The sequence below is a fragment of the Haliotis asinina genome, chromosome 5 (assembly GCF_037392515.1).
Source record: "Haliotis asinina isolate JCU_RB_2024 chromosome 5, JCU_Hal_asi_v2, whole genome shotgun sequence".
NCBI lineage: Eukaryota > Metazoa > Mollusca > Gastropoda > Lepetellida > Haliotidae > Haliotis > Haliotis asinina.
The window spans coordinates 26,173,181-26,201,023 of NC_090284.1; the positions used below are offsets into that span (position 1 = coordinate 26,173,181).

General features: G+C 39.4%; 1 protein-coding gene across 1 annotated transcript; it reads right to left on the reverse strand.

Moving 5' to 3' along the window:
• LOC137283279 (UNC93-like protein MFSD11) lies at positions 1–27,797 on the reverse strand. Its single transcript, XM_067814729.1, has 15 exons — positions 27,677–27,797; positions 21,546–21,619; positions 20,473–20,580; positions 12,468–12,547; positions 12,090–12,186; positions 11,612–11,794; positions 11,111–11,148; positions 10,053–10,118; positions 9,104–9,229; positions 8,215–8,383; positions 7,776–7,839; positions 7,281–7,352; positions 6,994–7,157; positions 327–6,312; positions 1–252 (listed from the first exon to the last, which is right to left on the reverse strand). Exons 1-13 carry the CDS (start codon positions 27,776–27,778, stop codon positions 6,996–6,998), a joined length of 1,341 nt encoding a protein of 446 aa, XP_067670830.1. The 5' UTR covers positions 27,779–27,797; the 3' UTR covers positions 1–252; positions 327–6,312; positions 6,994–6,995.
• Positions 27,798–27,843: the final 46 nt, after the last annotated feature.

Sequence of the window (27,843 nt, forward strand, 5' to 3'; positions counted from 1 at the left end):
TTAAAAGAAAAGATTGTTTATTGGCACAAGTAAGGAAAACTGCCATTACAACACCATAATTATCACAGTTGTTCATGACGCCAGACACAATTCCAACTCCACAATAACACTTCAAATGAGATGAATTGAATTTGATTTTGACATCATTTTAATATCAATAAAAACTTTAAAAAAAAAGAAAAGATTTGAAACATGCCTGTGGAGACAGATAACACATGTATCAGTTTGCTTGAGAAGAAAAGTAACTTCATGCTTTACAGTCTGTAAACAGTGATGTAACACAAAGAAATATTCATGCAAGGCAGAAAACATGAACTGAAATGAACATTTATGAGTTCTCGATGGGTAATAGTACCATACTATCTGTTCAACTGCAGTCTCTGGAAGACTTAAACATGAATTGAATTGTGAAATATCTTGATTGATTATTTAAAGAAATTATACAGAATACTGCATTATTCAAAAATTTATTGTCAAAATTTGTAAGTGTCTCAATTCCTCATGTGAAGAAAGGCTTCTTTCACTTTAAGAGTCAATATCCATGCATGTCATCTATTTTTGCAATATTTCATGACTCTATAGATTTACAAATAAAGTTCAAATATTTCAGGAACCACATTAAATCAATGTACCATATATCAAATGGTCTCCAAATGTAGCAACTTCAATATAAGGAGTAAGAGTCCATATTTCCAATCTCAAAACATGGTGTTACACTATATCATGGTGAGTTAAGTACACAAATCACCAACTTATATACATATGAACTTCACACTGGTTGCATTCACACTGAATCACAGTATAGTCTGAAAGATCTAAAACTCTTTGTCTAATATGATTTTCTTTGATTTGTTGTTTAACACAGCACTTAGCTATAGGCTACTGCTTGACAAGTATTAGATGAACACATTTGTGGCAAGCAGGCAGGGCAAGTAATCTGGACCAATACACTTGGTTGCTACAGGTAGACTCGCGATTAAGCATGTGTGATACATGCTGACCATGGTGTGAAATCAATACCGCCACTGCTTAACACGTGTCTCATAGAGTGATTTAGTTCAGCAAATCACCATCATGGTATGATTCGCACGAGGAAATTGAACTTTTCAATACTTAAACAAGACAACCTGTTTCCCTCTTGTTTCAAATGGAATGCTCTGGAGGGCATTCCCATATATGCAAAATGGGGTCATTTGTCAGGTTGGGGCTCATCTAATACTTGTCAAGCAGTATATAGTGTCAGTCTGTAAACATCAAGTATGGACCAGAAAACCCAATGATCAACAGCATGAGCATCACTCCATGCAAATGTGCAAACCAAGTCATCAAGCCTGACTATGCAATCCCGGTAGGCACCTTTTACAACAAGCATGGATTGCTGAAGATCTATTCGAACCCAGAATTTCACAAGTTTAGTCTAAAATAAGATAATATTTGACGACATTGTGCTCTTGAACTGCAGTCTCTGTCATGTTGTCTTTCCATGAGACATATTTCTGACATAATCCAGGCAAAGGTTTCAGTACTGACACACAAAAATATTGCTCTTCTTTGCCAAGATTCTACTTCTGTATCCCCACAGAGTATGTCGCTATCATATATACTTCATACAAGAGTTAGTGTTAGGGATTTAAAGATCACATAAACACTTTCCAACATATCATTCTCATATCTGACAACTGTGCACAATTCTCTCCCACACACGAAATGTCAACCTCTTAGATGTATTGTGAGGTATGCCAGGGAGGGGCACTGTAGAATTCAGCTGCATTTCTGATTAAAATTATCTTGTTTATAGGTTTGTCTAAACCTGCAATCAGGACAATTCTTGGGGAAAATGAAAGGGTTTTCACAACCTTCTGGCATTTAATCTTGTCACTTGCTTTGCCTTTCTTCAGAGTTCAATCTTGTTTTCAAAGACAATTCTGTCAAAGTTGCTTGTTGTCAATTCATAATGGTAATAAATGGTTATGTAACAGGCTGTATCATACAAAATCCTTTTGGTCATGATTCAAAAACATATTTTTCAGCTACCATAAGTAGTTTTAGTTTTAATCTAATTTATTTTCAAACTGACTTTACGCCGTGACCCCACAATTTTAAAAAATGGCAGCACCCTCTCACGAACATATGCCACTCTGAGAATAAATGCTATTTAGGTTTATTTTCACCTAGGTACAAAATCTAAACTACTTTCTTCTGGTAGTAAAATGAGTATTTGACTGATGGACAATAGGATTTTGCGTGACATTGCTTATAACATAACAATTTCACTCTTGGAAGCGAGGTGGGTGTCAATATAATACTACTTACATTATCATTGTCACTTCGACCCTAAATTTGCTTCCAAGGAAGAAATTGTTACACTACAATTTGGGTTATGCAAAATCCTTTTGGTTATCAATCATTTACTACAACTAGTAAGTAGTTTTGGGTCTTTTTAACTCCAAAACAAATCTAAATAGCATTTTCTATCTTGGAAGTGAGGTAGGGGTCGAACTATCCATTTTAATCTATACTACAGGCTTCCACGATGCTCACTTCACACTCACAAACGACCCATTTGGCACGAACTGTGGGGTCCGGCGAAAATCTTTTCATTGTGACACCATCATCTGACCCCTGGGAGCAACGATTCATCACGTCTTTTTGATGTCGAGAAATGAGCAAAGTGGTGAGCTTCCTACACATTTTCTATACAACTAACTGAAAATCCTTCCTCACATGACATCACTGCAGTTTGCTGCAGTGCTCTGGTGACAGAGTTACTTAACCTGTCTGTGTTTTCATTGGCGTGCAAGCGTGGAGCAGACGGACATTTTGGCAACTTTTAAGTGATCGTTATTAATTAACTGCAAGTTTTTTAAACAATGAATTTGGTGTTCCATTTAGAACTAACCACAAGTCTTTCGTATGTAATGGTTAAAAAGAGTACAAAAAACAAAAGTTTATTCAATCTTTAAGAGGAACAACATGGATGATAGAGAATGGTGTCCACAAACCATGGCCAAGTTTGGCATCCTGACATGACATATTAACCACTTTTTCATGTAAGTGAGACATTTGGCACAATACCTCACTGCCATATAATGACAGCAAAACAGTAAAGTGGATTATGGCAGTCAGCAATAGCCATCACTACCTGTAAATAATTGTTGTATTCCAGGTGTGTCATGAGCTGATCTACAACCATATACCTGTGCATCACAGTCAAGACATACAACATGATGCAAAACAAGACAAATATATCCCAGTGTAGTTTTATGCAACACTCTAGTTACAATTTGATGGATCATGAAAACAATGATTAAAACATAACATGGTACGTCTTAATAAATGAAAACTAAAATTTATATGTAAAAAAGAAACATGTTAAAACAAGCGTTTAAAAGTTAAGGATATTATATAAGGCATGAAAAAGTTTAAAATGTGATTACTACGGCATAGGTGTCTACACTGTCAGATTAAAGCTATTGGATTAGATTTCCCCAACATTTTGAGAAGGCATTAACGACCATTTCAATTTAATATTCCATGTGGACAGCTATAGTATGTATGTAACAGAGAAACTAACACACACCTCTTTTTAAACTGTTTAAAACTGAGCAAGCATCCTGAAAACAATATTCATCATCTGTAACTGTGACAGCTTCATGGAGACCAGAACTTTGTGGATAACCTCTGGATGTTCCGCCACAGTTCAGGATGTAGATGTAGGTGACAGGATGTATATCATGAATTGTACATTGTGTAACTGATCATGATGATTCGATGGGGATAACTCACAAAACAATTAATATACAGCCCCAATCAAGTCTCAAGGTTAAAGTCAACTGAACCTGTAACACTTCATCAAAACAGTGTTATGTAATATCAAAATATTTGGAGTATTTGCACATATAGACAATATCAAAGTCTAATCATATTTGACATTTCAATTCCATTCCATGAAGCAATCAAATATTGTTCAATTAGAATGACATGGTTTGAGTGAGTGGTGACAATGTGGCCCAAAACACTCAGTATTACACATAAGTCAAGGATGCCAACAGTGAATCTAATGAAAGGAGAGTCATGACTAGTTGGAAGCTTTGTGAAACTTCGCCATCAATAACATGCAATATGCACAGTTGAGATCTAAAGGATCACACGTCAAGCTTCTGGATGCTTTTACCTGTGCCGACTAAAATGAATAGCTGGTGTCTTACAAAACCGATACTGTAAAAAAAACAATCCTGACTTTTTTAAAGATGAATCTCAGAGAACAGATTTTGCATTTGAAAATCAGATTAATTTTGCCAGAATCGAAGTGGTTCGCATATCTGACAAGGTGACTACAGATGAAAGTATTTTCTGGAATTGCCACCAACCATGATGACGTTTGTTTCATGCTGATGATCTAGTTCATTCCAGCTGTTCAGTTGTTTTCACTGTTTGTAAAACAGCAACAAACTGGGGTAAAAAAACACCAGTCACCCATTATTCAGGATGTCATGGCCAGTTTGATGTGCTGTTGTTCCAAGTATAGATTAACCTGCTCATGTAACATAATAATCTGTCATTCTTCACAAGGTATTCCCTAAGTATCTCTACATAGCTTGTAAGTATCTCTATGTACCAAACAATACACAAAATATAGAAACACACTCATTCAAGAGGCTCAAATTCATACCTATGAATACATCTACAATGTAAACACATTTCAGAAAATGATTCACCTTTGGGAGGAAGCTTTGCACATTTTGGACAGTTAAATGACAATAAATGTTTAACAGATCAATCTGGAGAAAACATTGCCATGTAAACCAGACAGCCCCAGCTGGTTTCCCTCTCCAGTAACTGTGATTCTCTAATAACCACTAGGTGCTTCACACACTGAGGTAGATGACCCAAAATAATTCAAAAACATATATTATTATCCTCAAAATGTCTGATGTACACACACACTGTGGTAGATGACCCAAAATAATTCAAAAACATATATTATTATCCTCAAAATGTCTGATGTACACACACACTGTGAAAACTGCAGAAAGAACTGTGGTGTTTAAGCATGGCCACTCAATATCAATACAGGTATTTAACACAGTCTGTGATGGATGCTCAACTGAAATTAAGTAAGAGGTCTGAAGCTGGAGTTCTACATGTGACATTGTATGAGTTATGTTGTATTCAGTACAAATGTGATGAACACCTACACATATCACAATCAGTAAACATCAACATAAAAAACCTGCAAAGCCATAGTTTTCCACTTGCATGGATAATAAACTGCTGCTATTATTTGTGAAAACAATCTGAAATACCTAATATACACAGTCAGATACACACTGTCATGTCAAGTTTCAGTCTCATTAGGAGGGGAACTTAAACAGACTACTTACAGACAACAAGACGCTGTTCGCGAGCGGAGTGTTTGATATGATGAATACAGTTCCAGTACTGTTGTAGAATAAAATACAATCCAACTACGTACACATCATACAATAAGCTGGGAAATGTTAAACATCAATTAAAATCAATGCTCTCTGTTTTGTCTTCAATCTTGTACATGTGAGTACATATCCCTTACACTGAAATGGTTGGAAACATTCACCTGTGCAGCTGTGATAACCATGTGTTATGAAATGTTCCAACAAAGTGATTGTCATGGCAAGTTAACCTCCTCTAACATGATCGGCTTGTACCTGGTACCAGCAAATCTACAAAAACATCCTACTATGAGACTGAACATTAAAACACATTTTTCTATAATCTGAAATTAACTGATACGTTTAGACTAGAAACATATCCAAAAACAAAAAAAGCAGATAAAACTAACTGAGCTAAAAAGATGAAAATATGTTCAATTAATATCTGAATATGAAAATAGATTTTCTTTATCACAAAACGCACAAAACAAGAATATGTACAAACTGATGCACCAACAAACTCAAGCAGAGGTGTTGACACATTTCCTTAACAATTTTCAGTTTTGCATTGCATAAAAAAGTACAACATGTCATATTATATTTTTGTACCATTACCATCATTTACATAAAATTGTTCACCTCAGAACATCATGAAAGATATTCTCAACACTGCAGCATGTACCAGAGCTCCACTGGATCTGATGTTTTAAGGTTTATTTTAACAAGCCCCACAGCTGCACCAGCACTGTGACTTGAGGTATATAACACATGACATTCGCATACAAACAGCTGAATGCATGCAGTTACACATTGGTGACGTCCTTCGGAGCCATCACCAAATGCTGCCGACTGTACGATAAGGAATGGATGCTCTCCTTTCAGTATACCCACTCTCGAAGATCTGATTAAGAAAAAATTCATTACAGAAACTATAACTTGTGTATCAACAAATGCTTTTAACTGCTGCGACAAGCAGTTTGCAGTGAATTATTCTTATAGAAACAAATAAGGAAACACATGAAAGAAAAAGTGCCCCTATATTCTTTTCCAGGTTAATTTGCATACTTTGTATTGCACTGTGGGTGAAAAGCCAGAAAAGCATAAAACTAACAGATGTTAGTGTTCCTGTATTTGTTTCCACGAGTATATATCATATCTTTACTTCAATACAACTAAGTACCCTCTTTCAAATTAACTACATACCCCACATAGTATAAAATCAACATCCCATTGACAACTGCAGCATAAACTAGCTTACCATGTATCTTGGTGGTCATCTCATTTTACAGTGTCACAGTCCTTATACAAACATATCCACATCAACACGCCATACTGTTGGGTATAGTTAGCCAAACTATCATACATCCTTCGACTGACTGAACTTTTGTCTAAATTGGCCAAGGATCCTTACTGTTGCATACAAAGTCATCACGCCTGAAATTATAGCAGTAATGCAGGAGCATTTCTCAGTACAGCTGAATGCAGGTCATGCAGCAACTGTGAAACATAAATTTGCAAAACTGCATGGACCTAGATGTACGTATGGTATATACTTTGACATCTTCTCCAAGCTTGCACTTACCATCAGTCTATAGACACATATCCATTATGTAAGGAGTGTGAACTGCTCCACTCGATGACACTGAAACAGTACTGGCCAACTGTGCCGGTGATCACAAGTATCAGCAACGTCCACTGTAGGTTCAGGAAGATGCTGTAGGCAAACGCTGCTGCTGCAGCTATGGACTGAATCAAACACAGGTATCTTGATAAGTGTTGAAAGTCAAAGAACATCAATGAATATTCACATATCAACAACACAGCTTTGTTCACAAAACATTACTTCAAGGGAACAGTATATGTGCTTACCTGTACAAACTTGAAGAGGGCAAAGGCTGGAGCACTGTCTTCAGGAAACATGTAGCCCAGCAAGGAGTAAAGCTAAAAACAGAATGACAACAAAATCCCAAAACTTCACTCTCATGTCTGATATCTGATCACTTCATGATTTCATCGGACAACTATACTTACTCTTAATATCTTGCCTACATACATCTGATTTAAGGAGGAAAAATAATACCCACTGCATATGTGTAACACTGGATTAAAGGGATGTCATGCATATTCAGATAACTGTACAACTGCTAATGATTTTATCATCTCAGGAAGATCATTTTTGCTTTTTCCCCCTGGATTACCAAAGTAACAGAACACTATCTTCGAAGCTATGTATTGTATACAATAATAATACTAATGTGTATTGTATACAATAATAATACTAATGTGTATTGTATACAATAATAATACTAATGTGTATTGTATACAATAATAATACTAATGTTACTACAGATGAAGATGTCTAACCTGTGTATTGAAGCTGCTGTCACCCATGCCTAGGAGAAAGCTGCAAACCAGGGCCACATACTTGCTGGAACAAAACACAATGTGATTAACCCTGAGTGAATGAGTGTACTTACACGGGCAGGGTGAACTTTACTTGGATGTACTTACATGGAAGGGGTGTACTTATTTGGATGTACTTACATGGAAGGGGTGTACTTATAAGGATGGGGTGTCCTTATTTGGATGTACTTACAAATATGGGGTGTTCTTATTTGGATGTACTAAGAAATATGAGGTTTTCTTATTTGGATGTACTTATATGGATGGGTGTATTTATTTGGATGTACTTGCATGGATGGGGTGTACTTAATTGGATGTACTTACATGGTGTATTATTTGGTTGAACTTATGGGGTGTATTTATTTCCATGGACAAGGTCTACAAATTTGGATGTACTTACTTTGACTCAATGTATGTAGCTTCGGCCGAGTCCACCAGTGAAGAATTAGTGGGCATGTTCAGGAATATGAGAAAAAATGCCACCATGTGCACCAGATAGCCAAACAACACAATCGGGTCACGGCCATGAGTGTTTGTTCTCTTGCCGAACAAGCCAAATAAGCCACCACCTTATAGATGAAAATATAGTGCATAAAAAACATGTAGTAACATCCTTCAGATACATGATAAATATTGTCCTATCTTAAGAGCAATGCCAACTATAATAAAGTTTATACACATAACAATCTCTTTGAATATTAAACACCAAATGTTTACATCGGATGATAACAATCTGTTTGACTGAAAGCTATGCCAACTCCTTGTACTTCTTGTTGAAATTAATTGTCAGTACTAGTACTACTACAGGCTTCTCATAACTGGTAACAAAACAGAATCAGGTGGTTCATGTGCAACTATATGTATGAGAGTGAGTTTAGTTTTACGCCGCACTCAGCAATATTCCAGCTATATGGCGGAAGTTTGTAAATATTTAAGTCCATATCAGACAATCCAGTGATCAACAACATAAGCATTGATCTGCACAATTGGGAACCGATGACATGTGTCAACAATGTCAGCGAGCATGACCACCCGATCCTGCTAGTCGCCTCTTACGACAAGCATAGTCACCTTTTATGGCAAGCATGGGTTGCTGAAGGCCTATTCTACTCCAGGACCTTCACGGTTACTATACGTATGTAATCAACTTGATGCTATCATCAATGTTCATGCTATCAATCACTTGCCAGATGTCTCTAGAGTCCCAGAATGTAACCCAGTACTGGAATGTCAATACTTGTCCCCTAAAAGGTCATCAGTACCATGTCACAGAATAGAAAGCAACATACCTAAAATTTCCCCTACTCCAATAAATATTCCTGACAAACCAAGCAGACCATTTCTCTCAGTCCCAAAGTGAAGGTTGTGGGATACACATGTTCCGTATACTCCACTGAAAAACGTCAACTCAAGACCTGAAAAACACAAACAACAACAAACAATGCTGATTATTAAACACAGATTACCATAATCATTTAACCAAACACATATTTAGAAGATATTATATTCATGCCCATGTCATACAATGTTTACGACACGTGCCAAAATGTTGGTATTTCCCGAGTGAGAGAGATTGAGATACCGATATTTAGGCACTAGTGTCATCAACATACCATTATATGGGCACAAATATAATATTTTGTTTATTACCGAAGTCATCAAATTGAAGAAAATATACCCAAATCTACTTTCAAACACTGATTGGGTACCCAACACTGCCACATGTAGAACATAATGTCACATAAGAAACATGATGTAATAGCATTGTTTATGATGTCAAGTCACCATGACAAAGTGATATTTTGCCCTAGGGCATTATATGAAAAATATGCCCCCTGATATACTTGGCCTCATGGAAATTAGGGGCATTACTATTTATGTGGGAAGGAGGGCAGAGGGTAGAATTATTCCTGCATGTCCCTTTTGGTGAACATTGAGAGACCATTTCAGAAAATAACAGCCAATCATATGTGTGTGGATAGGGGAATCCCCATATAGCGGGATTCCTTATAGAGAAACTGCTGTTTTCATTTTATCTTTTTTCAGAACAGAAACTCATATGGGTAATACAAACAATAACCAATTCATGACCGTGAATGACAGATTAACTTTCCCTCATTGTATTACTTATGATTTGCTCAAAATGCATTTAAACACCCAACAATGGTTAATGAAGTCCTGGTATTGCTGGGTGAATGTGTTACCTGGCTACCTAAACAAGTGTAAATCATTTCTTACCTGTGTAAGCAAATGCAAAACTCAAGTAGATCATTTCCTTTGTCTTGAGGAGCTGAAACGACCGTTCTGTCAAGACAAAATAGTAATTATTATTATTATCAGTTTTACACTCAAATAGGCAAAGACGATTTATCCAACCTAATGTATTTCATTCATTGATTCAAAAAGTGAAACTGAATTGAATGACAAACAGAAACACTGGTTCGCTAGCCCTTAGGTAGTAAAAATCCAGTCAGGCTAGTAAATCTACACGGTCACTGACTCGAGTGACTAGTGAATTTTCATGGGGTCATATTGTAAATACATCACTCTCTATGATTTGTTGACTTATAATACTTTTAAATATTGTAAGATGATGATGAATGTGTTCATCATAGGAGCTTATTGATGAAACCTGTGACATGCTGACAATATCTTACTTATTCTCATCTATTTTTTTAATCTTTTGCTTATTTCCTACATTCAGACTTCAGGCTTGTGAATGATTTTGTAGACTAGTAACTTTCAGACACAGCCTGACTGACTAACAGTTTGGAAACTGTTTCACACACTGCATACAACAGCATAAATCTATAGAAATATCAATGAGAAATTCAGTATGCTAAATATCCTCTGACTGTAACATGATTTAGCTGATCAACACAGGAACATTGTTTCATCAACAACCATCACCATCATGTCAAATACTGTCTGTCATTTCATAGCAGAATCACATGAAAAACAGCATCAAATAATAAAGATCATGCAAATAAAAAACCCCAGTAAAATAATATCAACACACAGATGGTAACACATAGAGAGAGAAATCCTATGTTATTTTTTCAATTTTATAGTCAAAGGTCTTCACAGGAATTACAGCACTACAAATCTTCAAGTGTTAGAAGCAACACCCCAGATTGTTACTAGATATCTAAAACATGAATGCTAGTATGTGGAAGTAGCAAGTCTTAAATGTTTGCATTCTACATAAATGCCTGAAGCTCCAGATATTAATGTTTTATGTCCTGTTGAATTCACTGACAGTCCCCAGGAAGTAACAGTATGAATAGATTACTTACTGAGAGCAGAAAGAGCGGTGTCTGCACCTTGTGAACCACTGAAACAGGAAACAGCAGCATGCAAGTCAAAGTGGTTTCAACTGAAAATTGCCAAAAGCGGTATTAAACCCATGCAAACTGTAAACAAACATTGCAAATATATTAGGTTAGAATTATAAATAATATGTGTGCTTATATTGCATTAACCTCCATACACTAACATTTTTACCTCGGTCACTGAATCAATGTGCACTACACCCCAAGATGCCTGTGAGGCGCTAGAGGCCTAACAGTCATTTCATCCCACCGGGCACCCATATACTGCTGGGTAAACAGATGCAAGTTTGTACAAAGTCAGTTGTCTTAGATGAAACTGTATGCGGTACACAGGTCAGTTATATGTTAATATGTTGCCATTCTGAGCAATCTGACTAGCAGGCATTGATGAAAACATTTCTTCTCTGAAACTTCTACAAAGTCATCTACAAGAAACTTCCTAAAGAGTTACAGAAACATTGCTACCTGGAATTCAGATTGACAAGATTTTCAGCATCAGATGTTCGTTTTTTTCGTATGAGAAACAGGCAGATGATTCCTAGCACAGCTGCAGAACTCAGACCAATAAACAGATCAGTTCTCTCTTTGTCTGTCACCTCACTCTTGGACTTGAACACGAAGTAGCTGTACATGTTTCCGAACAGGAGGCTGAAACATTACCACTTGCTGGCATCAGAATCATCACACATTTTGTCAAGAAATTACACTCAATCCAACTTTGAAAACATTATATTGTGTCTTTTTTTCCTTCATAAAATGATGATCTGTCAAACAATATAATTTCATAGCGTCCTCTGTTTATGCTGATCCTCCAAAATCTTCACCACCCATCACCCTCCTAGCTCCCTCATTAACGTCCAGTGTGACTTTTCAAACCACCTTCACATTTTCACTTCTGTTTTGACCCCCTGGAATGGAGAAGGTGTGTTTGAGTGACATGTACCTGCACTGGAGCAGAGCCCAGAATATACCACTGTTGCGGGACACAGTCTCAGTGTCAGAATTTATTGTCAATGTTGCTCCTTGTGCTGTCCACAAAACTGAAAACAAATGCAACACTTAGGCATCAAAGTTCTAACATACAATAATTCTTGTTTTCTATCACTTATTTCTGTGTCACTAAGGGCATGTATGAATATCTGTTAAAATATTTGTCAATAAACAACGAAGAACAGAACACACTAGATGTATCCCTTACAAATATCAATGTCTACAAAATATTAATTTTCAGTTGGGGTTACAGATCAGAAACAAAATAAGGATATGTTCTGCAAGGTCAGGCATCCTGGGGGTTTTCTTCATTCCATCCATCTAAACTTACTAGCTGCCCCAAATCCGACTAGCGCTGACCCCAGGTACAGGGCCCATTCCATAGGTTTCAGGAACGAGAGAATAAACAAACTGAAACAAATATCATAGAACTCAGTTATCTATTCCATACAGTGATTCGTGATTTTGTGGTTAATTATTCTTGAATACTCTAGAGCGTTCTACAAAGTAGCAAATACATTTTTTTCTCTGTCTTTCTCAGACAGCACACTTTTTTCCTATTCATTCTGATTGGCTAGCCCCTGCAAAGTGTTTCATGTGCTTCAGAGACCACAAAGAGGCAGGTCACATATGTCATCATTTCAACAATAGGTTGTCAGAGGTAATGCCAAAACTTTTTCTACAAATTCTTAGAACACAAGTCCTACCAATATACTATCATGCATTTCATCTTTAAATTACCAAGATTTCTAACCATATATTACCATGCTTTTACATCCTCATATTAAAAAGATTTCTAACAGGTTTACATCATTATATTACGGAGATGTTGAATAGTGATCTCTCAAAACACATGTTGAATAGTCATCAATCAAAACTCTTAAAATTTATTATCATTTTTTATAATTATTAAAATCTAAATATTTTAGATATTTAAATACTTACCTTACCATAGGTCTTATGCATATTACCTCAAGCTTCGCTAGTAGAGATCAGACAGATGTTGATTCACCATTCCCTGAATGGCTACCTCATATAATCTACGGATGTAGTCACGGAAGTGACGTGATCTCCCTACTCGTGGGAACACGAGCCATCCCAAAATTCACTTTTACTGGCAGCAGGAAAGAAAGGTCCGAAGAGTCCAAAGTGGGGAAGAGCATCCGGCGTTGGGAGGGAGTCACCGCCCTATGGTAAGGTAAGTATTTAAATATCTAAAATATTTAGATTTTAATAAATTTTTAACTTACCTTACCATAGGTCTTATGGCTTCGACAGAGAGGACGGTGGTGTGGACTCCGGAGGACCTTCAACTCTTCAGCAGACCAAGCACATGCACAGGAGACCCGGGAGACCAATGCCAACGTCACAGGGCAAACCTGTGAAACAGGACAAAGGATAACCCAAGGGAACTCCAAAGAGAAACCGACGCACCCAGAGGGTGAGGTTAATCTTAAGACCAAAGGTAAGAACAACATAATTACCTAATGGGTGGAAGGCCGGGTGAGTTGCTGTGCAACCACCAAAGGGCCAAAAGACTGAAGCCCCTCCATGTCCTCGACCGCCAAGTCCCTCAGGTAGTGTGAGGCAAAAACAGTGGACAACTTCCAAAAACAAACCTCCATAATCTGTGGCACAGTACAGTTCCTGTGGAGGGCCATAGTGGACACCAGAGCTCTAATTTCATGGGGGTTGTTCGCCGTCGGATGGGGGAGATTCTTGGCATCCTACGCTGCCAGGATAGTCGCACGAAGCCACAGAGCAATAGTGTTTCTATTTACTTCCCCCTTGCAAGATGAAGAAAAAGGGATAAACAGTCTTTTCCGGGAATGTCTCTTCAAGGCAGACCTCTGGATGTAACATCTAAGGGCCCTGACTGGACACAGGAACTCCTCCTCCGTATCATGTCGTCCGAGGATGGTCGATAAAGGCGGGATGGAGAACCATCTATCTGGTTGACCGGGAAGCTGATTCTTGGCAATGAAGTCCCACAGCAAACCCAAGTGGACTCGGCCATGCCTAGCTTGTTCAAAACGCACTTGTGTGACATCCAGGGCATGAATCTCACTAACTCTAGCTGCCGTAGCTAGGGAAAACCGTCTTCCTGGACAACAGTTCGAAAGAAGCATCCTCTAGGGGCTCATATGGGGGGCCTCTCAAGTGTTGCAAAACGACATTTAGATCCCAAGCAGGAGGGCGGAACTTGACCTTCTGATCCTCCAGCTTGAATGCCTTCAACAGGGCCACCAGTTCTGGAACTTTAGAAATCTGACAATCCGTCTTGACCGCCAAGACGGAGTTCAGCGCTGACAAGTAGGTACCCAACGTACTCCCTTTGAGATGCTTGGAATTGCGTAGAAACATCAAAAAATTCGCCACGAACTGTGGGGAGGCTTTCATGGGATCCTGTGATCTCTGAGCACAAAAGTTTTCAAATGAGCGCCACTTGTCATCATAAAGGGATCTGGTGAATGTCCGATGAGCTCGGGCTATGGCATTCGCCACACGCGAGGAATAGCCTTTCGCCCTTAATGCCTTCTGTAAATGGTCCAGCCGATGGAATCTCAGCGGATCTGGATGGAGTTGTTGGCTGTGAGGATGACGAAGAAGGTGTGGCCAATCTGGAAGCTGAACCGGATCTCCGCTGACGAGGCGTCGCAGATTGGGGAACCACGGTCTGGCTGGCCACCAGGGCGCGACCAAAAGCAGTCTCAGGTTCTGTGTCTGCTTGATCTTGACAATCACTTCCGGGAGAAGAACGGGTGGTGGAAAAGAGAACGCATCTAGACCCTCCCACGACAGAGATAGAGCGTCGACTGCCCAAGCCTGTGGATCCGGTACGGGAGACACGTAAGTTGGTAGCTGATGGTTGAAGCTGGTGGCGAAGAGGTCCACCAGGGGTCTCCCGTGGCGAAGGCAAATCTGACGAAACACGTCTGGATGAAGCATCCATTCCGTCGGTGAAGGTCTGCCTGGACGCGACAACGCGTCTGCCAGAATATTCTTGCAGCCGGGTATGTGCCGTACCCTGACTGTGATCCCGTTGCTGTCTAGAAGATCTGCTAACACGAACATCTGGTCTAGGAGTTGCTTGGACCTGGTCGTGCCCTGATTCCGGATAACCCAGACGACTGTGGAGTTGTCTGACGCCACCAGGAGCTTGGTGTTGGACAAAATCGGTAGCCAGTGGCGAACTGCTAGAATGACGACTTGCAATTCCAGGTTGTTGATGTGCCACAACCTTTCGGCGTCGGACCACAGCCCTGAGGTCAGCCGGCCGGCCAGATGGGCACCCCACCCTAGCAGGGACGCGTCCACGAACAACTTGTGGTCGTGACTGGAGTCTTCCAAACAGACGCTGGTGCAGACATTCGATTCTACCATCCACCACTGGAGATACTGATGTAGACGTGGAGGCAGAAGAACCTGTGACTTGAGATCGTTCATCTGGATGAATGGTGACAGAAACCTCTGTAAGGGCCGTAGCATAAGGCGCCCTCTGCGAGTAAGATCCTGCGCCGATGTCAAAAGACCCAACAGAGACTGCCACTCTCTGAGGGTCATGGATTCAGAGAGACCTCGATCCGCAAACGCCAGAATCTTCTGCCACCGATCTGGAGGGACCCTGACAAGATTGTCCTTCGTTAGAAATAATCCCCCGATGAAGGTCAGTTCTTGAGTTGGTTCCAGATGTGACTTGTTGGTGTTGACCATCCAACCCAGTTGATGCAGCAGGCGGGTGGAGAAGTCCAACTGTTTGCGTAGCAGTAGAGGACTGCCGTGGTTGAGAAGGCAGTCGTCTATGTATGGATCGAAGTCCACTCCCCTTAGATGTAGAAACCTGGTAACCGGAAGCGTGATGCGTGTGAAAAGCCACGGGGCTGTAGAAATGCCAAACGGAAGCACCCTCCACTGGTAATGTTTTCCGTTGAAGACGAACCTCAGGTACTTCCTGTGACGCGGATGTATGGGAACATGCAGGTACGCGTCCTGTAGGTCCAGACTGGCTAGCCAAGCCCCGGGTGTCAATTTGGCTCGAATCTGCTCTAGGGACGTCATCCGGAAATGAGGCGGGTCGGCCAGATACTGTCTGTTGAAGACCGCCATGTTGTGAATCATGCGCATCTTGTCGGAATCTTTCTTCAGCACCAGGAAGATGGGTGAGTAGAACCCCGGGGAGCGGTGGGGTTCCAGCACTGTCTCTATGGCTCTCTTGGATAATAGGATGTCGATATTGGACGCTAGGAGAGCTAGTTTGTGTTGAGGATATATCCGCGACTGGGGAGTAGATGTCAGCGGTGGAGTCTCGACCAATGGCAGTTTGTAGCCGGACTTCAAGATCTTGCTTACAAACGGGTCCTCTAGGAATGACCAGTAGGTCTCCCACCTACTGGAGTCGAATGGATAGGTACGACTGGGGGTGGGAGGTCCCAGTCGTAGACATCCACGGCTTCAGCGACCAGAGTAGGGGCGCTTGCCTCTGCCTCGCCCTGGCGTCGAGGGGGTGTCCCAGTTGCGCTCTTGAGGCTTCCGCTGAGTGTCATTATCCTTGGCGCGGCCACGTACCCTCCCAAAGGAGGAGCGGATGGATTCCCTCCTGGGAATATAGCGTTTCTTCCCACTTCCTCTGGCTCTGCCACGAAAGGCAGAACCAAGCGCCTCAAAAGTAGACAGCGCAACTTGAGTGTTCGTTAATTCCGCGTGCGACTTGTAAACATCCGGAATCTTGTCGGTGAACAGGAACTTGGAAGTGAAGGGAGCCCGAAGTAATAGGCGCTTAAATTCCTCCTGCCAATTACATGCATCCAGGAAGCCGGAACGGCGAACCGAAGTAGTCATAGCCAACGCTGCACGTAAGTGACCGAGCAAGTCATGAAGAACCTTGCCCTGCCACTGGAAGATCGTCGTGAGGTGATCCACCCTAGAGGCGTTGTCCTCTGATAAGTCTGCTGCAGCCGCTGAAGTAGCCGAGACTAACGCCGAAATAGGTTTAAGCATGCGCTTGAGTTCCGTGTCAATAGCTGCTAATTTGGAGTCCTGCACTTTATAAGCCGAGAGTGTAGAACCTGATAAACGCTTGAGTGAGTCGTCCTGAGCCGCACCATTATCCGTGAAGTCTAGACTATGGATCTTGTAATCTGACTTCCTTGACGCCTTGATCGTAGGATTCAGTGACAGCTTGGCAAAATCCTCGTCCAAGAGAGACACCGCATCCGCCACCATAGGATGAGGTGGAATGAGTAGTTCCGGGGACAAACGGATGGACGCCGAGTTATTAGAATCGACTGATGGAGAAGGACAATCAGGTAGCCTATCAGCAATCCACTCAAACACTGCCGATAGTGGTAGATAGGTGCCATCATCCTCGCCTACACCTGCCTCTTCCTCATAGTCAGGGCAGAAGTGTTGCTCCTCCAAATCTTCCCAAGAGACTGATGTCAATTCCCGTCGTTGGGTGGAAGGGTTAGATGGCGTCCGAGTAGAGGAATCCTTCAAAGAAACTCACGGGGCCTCTGGTGAACGTGAACGCCGGGTTCTGGAAGAGCGCCGAGGAGATCTAGAACGCGATCGGAAGTGCCGTCTACTCCTGTTAGAACGCGAATCCTCCATGGAACGTCTAGGAGAGCGTGAGCATGAGTGAGAGCACCGGCGCCGACTACGGTGAGGAGAACGGGAGCGTCGACTTCTCGGAGATCTGGACCGTGCTCTGCATCTCGAGCGCTCCGCTTCTAAGCGCCGAGCGCGCTCCTCGTCTAACTGACATTGTAACACCTCCTCCCTGGATAGCGTGTAAGAAATCCTGGGGATCCGGTAAGGCGCTGGCGTAGGCATAGGCGTCGGCGCTGGCACAGGCATAGGCGTTGACGTTGAAACAAGTTCGGGAAACAAGGTAGGCGCTGACGTCGGTGATGGCACAGCAGCTGTGGTCGGCGCTGGTTCTCTTGTTGAAGTGCTGGGCGTCAGGAGAGACCGTAAAAGTCTCTGAACTTCTCGGTGAGCCAAAGCGTCTGGACGGGATAAGTCGACAAAGGCGTCCGAGCGTTGGCGTTGGTGCTGTAAGGGTAGCCAGCTCCAGGTCGTCCTGTAAGGAACCTAATGAAGAAGCTGGGGAAGACATTCTTCTCTTCCGCTGAGTAAACCTTTTCCTATGGACGGATAAAAAGGTCTTGAAATGACTGAAAGACTTGTACAATGCTGACAGCGGCTGTCAAGGGAACAGGTCTGTGATGCACAATCCGGACACCAGGGGTGGGGGTCCATGGCTGACTTCTGCCCCTTGCAGATAGTACAGAACTGCCGAGTCATACACAGTTAACTGCAACAGATAAAAACATACCCGAAGCGTGAAATAAACAATAACGCTAGAGGTTGAAACGAAAAACACCCCTACAGAAAAAATGCAGCAAGAGCGCACCCCCAACCTAAAGTTGGTACGCCTGTAAGCTCGCGACAACGACGGCCAGCAACCAACATGGCTACCTGCAAAACATGCCACATGGGACAAAAAACACATGAAAAGAAGGCAAAAACCGGGAGGAAATACCATACAAAATAGCAGAACAGATGGAGGAAGTATCCCTGACGGAATAAAGAACCTCCAAGCCCGCCATGACACCTCACAAACGACGCAGGAAAACCCACATCGAAGTGAGAAAAAAGGAACATTTACTACACGAGATAGCAAGGTAAGTGAAGTTAAATTCAATTTAAAGGTCACATGCAACGTAAATCACAACTTTGCAGATTCTGGTACCTTTCGGTATGCATTTACCGAAACAAATCATAAAAAATGCCAATTCAACCTATAAAGTTGAAGAAAACGCGATAGAAAAAAAGCCCGCGAAATCGGAGTTCAAACGTTTCACTAAATTCCCCCCAGCGCTGGGGGGAAAACTGGTTTCAACAGCTGTGCTGCGCTGCGCCGGTGATGCATGCGCAGTGAATAGGTTCGCGGAGCTCGAAACAGTATGCATGCCCAGCGTCTGAGGTTGGAGCAGTAGTATAAACTTGGTTGTGTACACAAAAGAAATAATAATCTACTGGTTACGTAAAAAACAATTGTTGATTGTGGTAAGCAGTCTCTGTCACAGAGAAAGCTCAGTGTCTGGTTTATTCACACCTATATGTCTGCCTGCCTGTCTGCTAATGACAATATGCAGTACACAACTTCAATCATTGACCACGTGCAATTTGAACTTAACACCTATCAGACTATACGACATAAAGAAAATAAGTTGATTTATGACTCGTGCACCCGAGTCCCGTGTCTGCCACATTATGTAATTAGGCACGTGTGATACACATGACATGTTTTTATGTCTGTGGGTTGTAAACATACTACATTCATTTTTTGGGATGACTGGATCTGACGGAAACTGGTGCAAACTCTTGTCACTTTCAAGTCCTGCTTTGTACTTGGACGAATGACAGATTCCAGCCACGCTTTAGTTTACCATCTCTGCTGACATGATTTTTAATTGGATCGAGCGCAAATTTAGAGAACATGTATTTTCAAAACCCAACATCTCTCTGTACATTCTTCATGGATAACGACTTCTTTTAGTGTATATGATTTGGTTTGACAGTATATGAATCTATACTGAAACGACGCATCAAGTACACAAAAAGAAGTTGTTATCCGTACAGAATCTTACTTTCTTGTGACTGGCTACACTTCTAAAATGCCCATCAAACAGATCATCTTTCTGTACACACAATGAGCCCTCAGCATATCAGCAAATGAAACAGCCAATCGGAAACCGTTGTTACACTTGAGTGCATATCCACCCGGTATGACTGGGTCCGGTCTCCCTCAGGCTTCGTTTCGTGGGAAGTAAGCCCAAGTACAAAATATTGCACTTTTGAATCGCGATTGTACGCTTATAACTTTGTTTATTTGGGTTTTTTTAAAGCAGCAATGTATATTATATGTCATGAATAAGTGAAAAATGTGTTTTAATTATGTTTGATTTTTTGGTTGCATGTGACCTTTAACTAACCACACACCTAGGGAAACAACACACACCTACCTGTTGAACGACAACTTTATTCAACACAATAGGAAGCTCCGAGCGAAACAAACACATCTGATCAGACGAACACTAGAAGTAAAAGTGAATTTTGGGATGGCTCGCGTTCCCGCGAGTAGGGAGATCACGTCACTTCCGTGACTACATCCGTAGATTATACGAGGTAGCCATTCAGGGAATGGCGAATCAACATCTGTCTGATCTCTACTAGCGAAGCTTGAGGTAATATGCATCAGACCTATGGTAAGGTAAGTTAAAAATTTTATATAACATAACACACTCATATATTATACACATAATACTTACAGATACAACACTGCTCCTATGATCATGGACAATTTGGGGCCTACGTAACTGACAAAAGATGGGGCTGCCCAATTGGAAACAGAGAATACGCCATAGATGATACCCAGGCTGAAAACAAGAGGAGACCTGATCATTCAAAAACAAAACAAATACTGATATCGCTAAAAGGAACAATAGCTATGTTCCTATTGACATTCATCCTAAATTAAGTCAAGTATGTCGAGTCCTTTTGGTTTCATGGTTTGTTTTTTTCAGTCTCTTCAAAATGTGATTTGTGGTATTCAAACAAATGTTTACTTTCAAAGGACCAAGTGAGAAGGCATACTACAGCACAAGGCTAGCATTAAAGTAGTAGCAGGACATAGTATCCTGACACGGTTGTTATTCAATGAATGAGTGAACGAGTTGTGTTTTATGGTGCTTTTAGCAATATTCCAGCAATATCATCGCAGGGAATATCAGAAGTGGGCGTAACAAGTCAGGAATTGAACTCGGGCCTTTGATGTGACAAGTCAACACTTTAACCACTGGGCTGCTCCAGTTGTAATTCAGCTTATGGACTAACAATGTATGCAGGTTTCTCACTATCCCCACGTGCAGAATTATGTCCCTTGGATCATTCTTTACACATATCCTACACACAAGTTGTGATTGAAGCCAGTTTGCCAAAGACTTACAACACAAAGGGTGACTATTGAGGGGGAAACAACTGTTGCAACAATGATAGTCTATCACTGTCTGTTGTGACCAACTATCACAATACCATTGCATCAATAGGAGGACAAGTGAGTGCATATGCCCTAATATATATAATATAAGCCAAAATATGAGTGACATTAGGCTTTTAAGACACTTCCTGTCACAGTTGCATTTTTCATTCTGACATGAAATACAACACTAGAATGAGGCATTTTCATGTAATGTAGAAGACTCGAGTAAATTTTCCCTGTAACCTTCTCCATCTTGTTTTGCTTCTGGATGAATCATGCTCATACCACCAATTCTCAATTGATAAATCTATAACTACACATACCAGTACACCACATGTCAAGATCATAAAACATGCCTCATACCTTGTGTAGCCATTTCCAGTAAATGTGTTATTCGTGTCATTGTTGGACTTCCCCACACTGTCCAAGACTGTTTTCTGAAATGAAACAAAAGTTAAGACGCACTTAAAACACTCACTCTAAGTTATGTGTGTATATAGATATAGTTACATCAAAGATTGATTTCTCCACAGACTTGGGGAAACCAACAGCAAACTTTATTCAGATGAATTGCATGAGGATCATGCATCACATTGCTGAAAAGCATGCGCAGATATAGAGCATGTGAGCAGCTGCATTTTGGTGTAAGGTTTAGTTAAGAACTCGCCAATTTTAACTTTTTTTTTTTTTATTTAATGACCTCATGACAATAATCTTTTCAACATTACAAATTTGGTTCCGGTATAAACAGTACCTTTAAACAGTATGGAATATTTTGCAAAATTTAGTTTAGAACATTAGCCTGAAGTAAGTGGCTATATTTACACTTGTGAGTCTAAACGTTTGACAGGAATTATATACAATGACAGGGTTGATACTGTTAGTCAATCTCATAAATCTCAGTTAGTGTTGACACCATAACCAGAAAGTCTGTACATTCAAGAGTGAGTGAGTGAGTTTAGTTTTACGCCACTATTTTCCATATTCCAGCAATATCATGGTGGAGAACACAAGAAATGAGCTTTACACAAAATGTGAATAATCAAGCTAACATCTTTGGCGTGGCAGGCGAATGATTTACCCATTTTACTACCCCGCTGTCTCTTGTACATACATATCACATGGTGATATCTGCACTTCAGCAGGAAATAGTTGAAAATAGGTGTATAAAAATAATTAAATGTTACTCAGGCACATTTTTTCAAAAAGAGGAGGACAGTAGGACTTTTTAAAATTTTTGATAGAAAAAAAGGGACGAGGGAGGAATACATCTTTATTTTTTTTCTCTGAGAAATACAGCTTGGGAAGTTTAGAATGTGTTACTGAGCTGTTGATTCAGTCACACTCATTGTTACAGACACTCATTCTTATGGTGGACAAATGGATGAGCATGTCAAATTTACTTTTTTCTAAATGGCAATAAAAAATTGTTATGCGCACAAATAGAAATGACAAGTGAAATGCCCGAGAAACATTTCACGTTTTTATTTCGCCTAATCTTAGATATGTCACTGTCATTACACTTAGAGATGTTCAAACATGTCCAACATATAGTGACGACTTATTGTGGTTGTTAATACATTTCATCAATATATGGGAAATATGACTGAAAAGAAATCATTTTGGATTTTCTTGAATAAAAACATTTATAAACAGGTTCAGTGAACTTGTTTTAACTATTTAAGCTACAGTTTTCTTTTGTTGACATATTAGCACTCTAAAGGGCATACAAAAACATTATTTTCAGTGCCATTTTGCCTTACGTGCATATCCATTTTCTGCACTAAAATCTTTCACCAAACATGACTGAGTTCAGTGTTGAAGTGTTTTTGTAGTCAAAACTTACCAACTTGATCCATGCTTTCCCAACAAACAATAGTCTTGATTTTACAGATTTTTCTAAATTTCGAAAGATATTTTTCACAGGGTTCACATAATTAAAATCATTACAGGATATTCTATGTTATCATATTTTATCTCCATGTTACGGTTTTAGCCATATCAATGTAACTTCAATAACTAGACATTTGGCACTTGAACCTTTATAATTCAAACAAAGTTTCAGCGTAGTCTACTTGCATTTGAAAATTAGTGAATGAACCCATTTACACTCAAGGTGATTGTATAGCATAAAATTAACATTGTAGAAACCATGACAAGTAATATGCTTCATATTGTAGAGTTCTACATAACTAACTTAATCATATGCATACACGGTTTGTATGCTTGTTGTCTAACACAGCTCTCAGCAACATTCTTGATGGCTGCCTGTAAATAATTAAGTCTGTCCTAGACTCACATAGTTATTAAGACTGAGAGTGAGAGTATATGCTGTCAGACTACACAGACAAGCAAACTATCAAGTCACCTCACCATCCAATCCATGTCATGTCTCAGCCCCAACACAGGCTGTTTGTTACCATCGTTACTATATTCTAAATTGAATTCCTCACCGGTTGTTAATGGTCAGATAGCAACAACAAAATGTTGGACCTACTATGATTGCAGGGCACCCTCTAGCATTATCAGAAGTTAAACAGTCTTACGTTTTCAAACAAAATGATGCTTAAGCATTGTTATTATGTTAAACTTGATATCAGTGATCATTAATATGCTATTTTTAAAATTCATTACTCTCAGTAATTAACCGATTTTCACATTTCAAAACATACTGCAAATAACGCTGTGAATCTCAATTTGTACAGTTTGAAAAATGACGACATTTATGATGAAGCCAATTTTGAAAGGCAATTTTAAGCACTTTAGCTTGGTCTGAGATAATAGTGGATGGTATCAAGAAACAGGGAATTTATATAAGTATTTATATATGCATGGTATATTTATAATTTTGAGGTGAGGGATGTAGAAGAAGGACATATATGTCCCTGTGGCATCCAGGGGGTTAAGGGTCTTGGTTCCTAAAAAATGTATGAAGAACTTGGGCAAAGTCAAATTAATGACTCCAAAGAATCAGTGATTCTTCCTATTAGTTGTCTTCATGTGGAAGAGAAACACAAGGAAGACAGACCTTTGGACCCCACTATGACTGTAGCAAGTCATAAACAATACTATACACACTGGTCTGATGACTCATCCTAGATGTAATTGTTTACAACAATGGTGTCAGCTGCTTGTACAGAAATAGAATCTTCATCCTCATGTGACCATGGAAACAAGGCAGACATTCAATTCCGTGGTTTACAGATTAACATGAATTGGTTGAACAAAAAATAAAATTTGTCTATAGCTCAATATATCATAATTTATTAACCAAGAACATGGTTTGGTCTGTCAGTGTATTTCATGTGCAAGATACTTAGTATTTCTACAACATCAACATGTATAAGTGGTCTAAACTTCAAGTTAAAAAACACTATATACGACAAAATAAAAAGATAAAAGAATTAATCATATTAATTCTGAACACTTTTAAAGCTTGAATTGAAAAGTGGAGATGCACACGGGGTGGGGTTCAAATACATCATTCAAAGATCACAATGGATTAAATTGTTTCAGTGACTTGTATCAAAGTTATTCTTAGTTTGTTTGGATGACATACGAAGGGCAAATTTTAATGAACAATAATCCTTTCATATTTATTTCGTTCTTCAGGCACTCATTCTTTGCTTTTATTGTAGATTGTATTATCCTAACTCCTATGTATTGAATCTGTTTTGAAATAAAAATAATACATGCTAATGGGTCATTCCATGGAAAAGGCCAATTTCAGATTTTGTTCTTAGGAATTTTCTTAAGCTTGTACTTTAGCATTTATGTCTTCAAGTACACTGCTTTGGTTTGTAATTTGTGTGACGTATATATTCCATCAACAGACATATTTGGATGAGAATTGTACTTAATATTAACGCAAAAGCGACAAAAATACAAATTTTGGACTATCTAGTCATAAAGTTTGCTTAAACACAGCTATGAAATGGAAAGGGTTGTTAGGCATGACATGATGGTTTATAAATAAAATTGTGCAATAAATGGTCATTCTTCTCAAATAGTTGTTTTGCAGGATTTTTTTCTCTTGTAACATGAATGTAAACACATTCACAGAAGCTACAATAGCTCTTATCTCGAACAGTCAAGGGCAAAACATTGAATTCCTTTGAGTCTCTCATATTAATATTCTTCAAAGAAGTAATTGGTTGCATAATCCTAAATAATTCGTAAAAGGTCTTTGAGTTTGAGTACCTACGTGAGGGAGGTAGTCTGTTACTTACAGTAACATGGATTAGCACTGCCAGAAAAGCCACATTCATCATGTTCTTATGATCATGATGATGATCACCCAAGCATGCTTGTTTGTTGAGCTGCATCATTTCTTTTTATTGAACATGACTTTCCTGGGCTTTAACCAAATTAAATGATACTTGAAACAGTCCAGGCATATCTTGGCACTTCAATATAACAATTCAATGACTTTTACCCATTTCATGGAACCTAAGTTCCAGGTCTGGTGCTGACAAACCCAGGAACTAGTGGTGTTCTGATGACCGAAAATGATTAAATGATTGGAAGAAAGATAAACATTGTGAAAAACATATTTTTGTTGCTTAAGTATAACACACTCATATGAAGCAAACTAACCACTAAATTTGATGAATATTTACAAAAACAAAAGCACTGAACAGTGTGAAGCTTTGAGCATTGTAAAACTTTAACCACTTCAAATTTTTTAATTACGATTCCAGTATCATTGCATGGAAGTATTAGATATACAAAACATTAATTAGAGAAGAAACTGGGGAAAAACCCTTAAAATTGGTGATTACATCACATATAGTTTGGTTACAATCGATAATCATTCACATGTTTAATAAATTATGATAAGGTGGTTATATTTAAATGTTTTGGAATGGGAGTATATTTTTACTGAATCAGATGTTGGTTCTTTCATTAAGTCATGAAACAAGCTGTCAGTCTTTAGCTGGATTCTATTTGAGTGTTTTTAATTATAAAACAATGTCTGTGAATTCATAAAAACTAATAAGAACCTCTATACACAGTGAAACCATGTCCAGAACAGGTTTGCCAAGAAACCTCAAATTCCTGTCAATTGTTTGGGACGTCTATGTAATCACAGAGATATTACTACATACATTATAATTTGTTAATCAAGAAACTTGTTAATCCAAGTGATCAACTGAGAACGATTATTTTGGGAGTAATATAATTCCCTTGTAATATTACACCATCAACTGTAGATTGTTTTCACCTATACAGAACATCTCAATCTTCTTCCTAATAGTCCTACTATGTGAGTAAATCACAAAGAAACAAAGGACACAAAGAGCCAAGATGGCTAATGTAAAAAATTAGTGGTGTGTGTGTTTAGCCTTGTGATAGTCAAGTCCTCCAATAATTGATTTTTAATTTGGTTTCCAATCCTGAACACTACCAGAAATATAATCAGGGCGAATCATGATTCCAGCTTATCAATATCATCATAGGTTCCTGGCATGCCAAAGAGACATAAAGTTTTGATATTCTACTGACACGCAATAATCTCCATGATCATCTTTAGCGCTATTACCCCGAAAATATGTTACACCATGGTATCCCAAAGCGAGCTGAATTCGACGTTCTGGTGATTTGGACGATTGCATTGCTAGCGCTATATTGAGGAAGTATGTGCGAGATCGGAGTGCACAAACAGTTTCATCGGTAGGGCGAATGATCAGTTCCTGTCGTGAGACGTTTTATTGACAATTGAAATCAAGAAATTAAGTTATGTAAAGAGCAATTAAGCAACAATATTATTTACCCTCGATCGTTAATACCACTTCAGATGCAAAATCAATTGCCTATATAACAAAACATAGCGAGCAAAATTCAACACGATCAGTCGTCTGCAAGTGACAGGTTATGTACGCAACAGGAAGCCACGTGATCAAAACACTCTCTTGCAGTGCGGAGGGAAAAGTATGGCTCACCGTCGAAAACAGATACAAAAATACCCGGATGTGACAAGCAACTGCAGTTTCGCCGATACGATGTAAAAACGCAATTTTTGTTGGAAACACATGAAACTTTTTTGTGAAATAGATGAATATACCTTTATCACTCAATTTTAGCAAAATCAAAACTTAAAATGATATTAAGGATAAAAAATACGTTTTTGTCTTATGCCGTCGAAAACCCCTAACACTGGGATATTAAAAGGGGCGACAGTTTACCAATATCAACTCACATGAGTCACAACAAACCATATGCCATAAGGTTTGAGTAAATGATATAGTGACTAGTTGTTTGACTGCCGAGGGATGTCCAGCTAATAGGAACCATGTAGGTGTGTCAGATCAAATGATTCTAGTAAGTTAGATTGCTGCCAAAGACTGGGCCTCATTTGACACCACGGATAGCTCAGAGCCAAATCAAAACAAACACTGAACAACACCCCCTGTGATGTGTTGTTAGGTCTAGTGTATTTGTTAGCAAGAAAATGTACGAACAACATAGAAAATATCATATATCGCTCTACTTACCTCTACCATAGAACATGTCTGGAACGCAGTAAATATAAACATAAAAGCCAGTCCAAGAATTATAATGTTGTACAGACGAACATCGCATGCACCAGCCGCCATCTTGTTCTTGTGTTATCACATGACTTACATGTTTTCGGTAATTTCCGTAGAACTGATAAAATGTA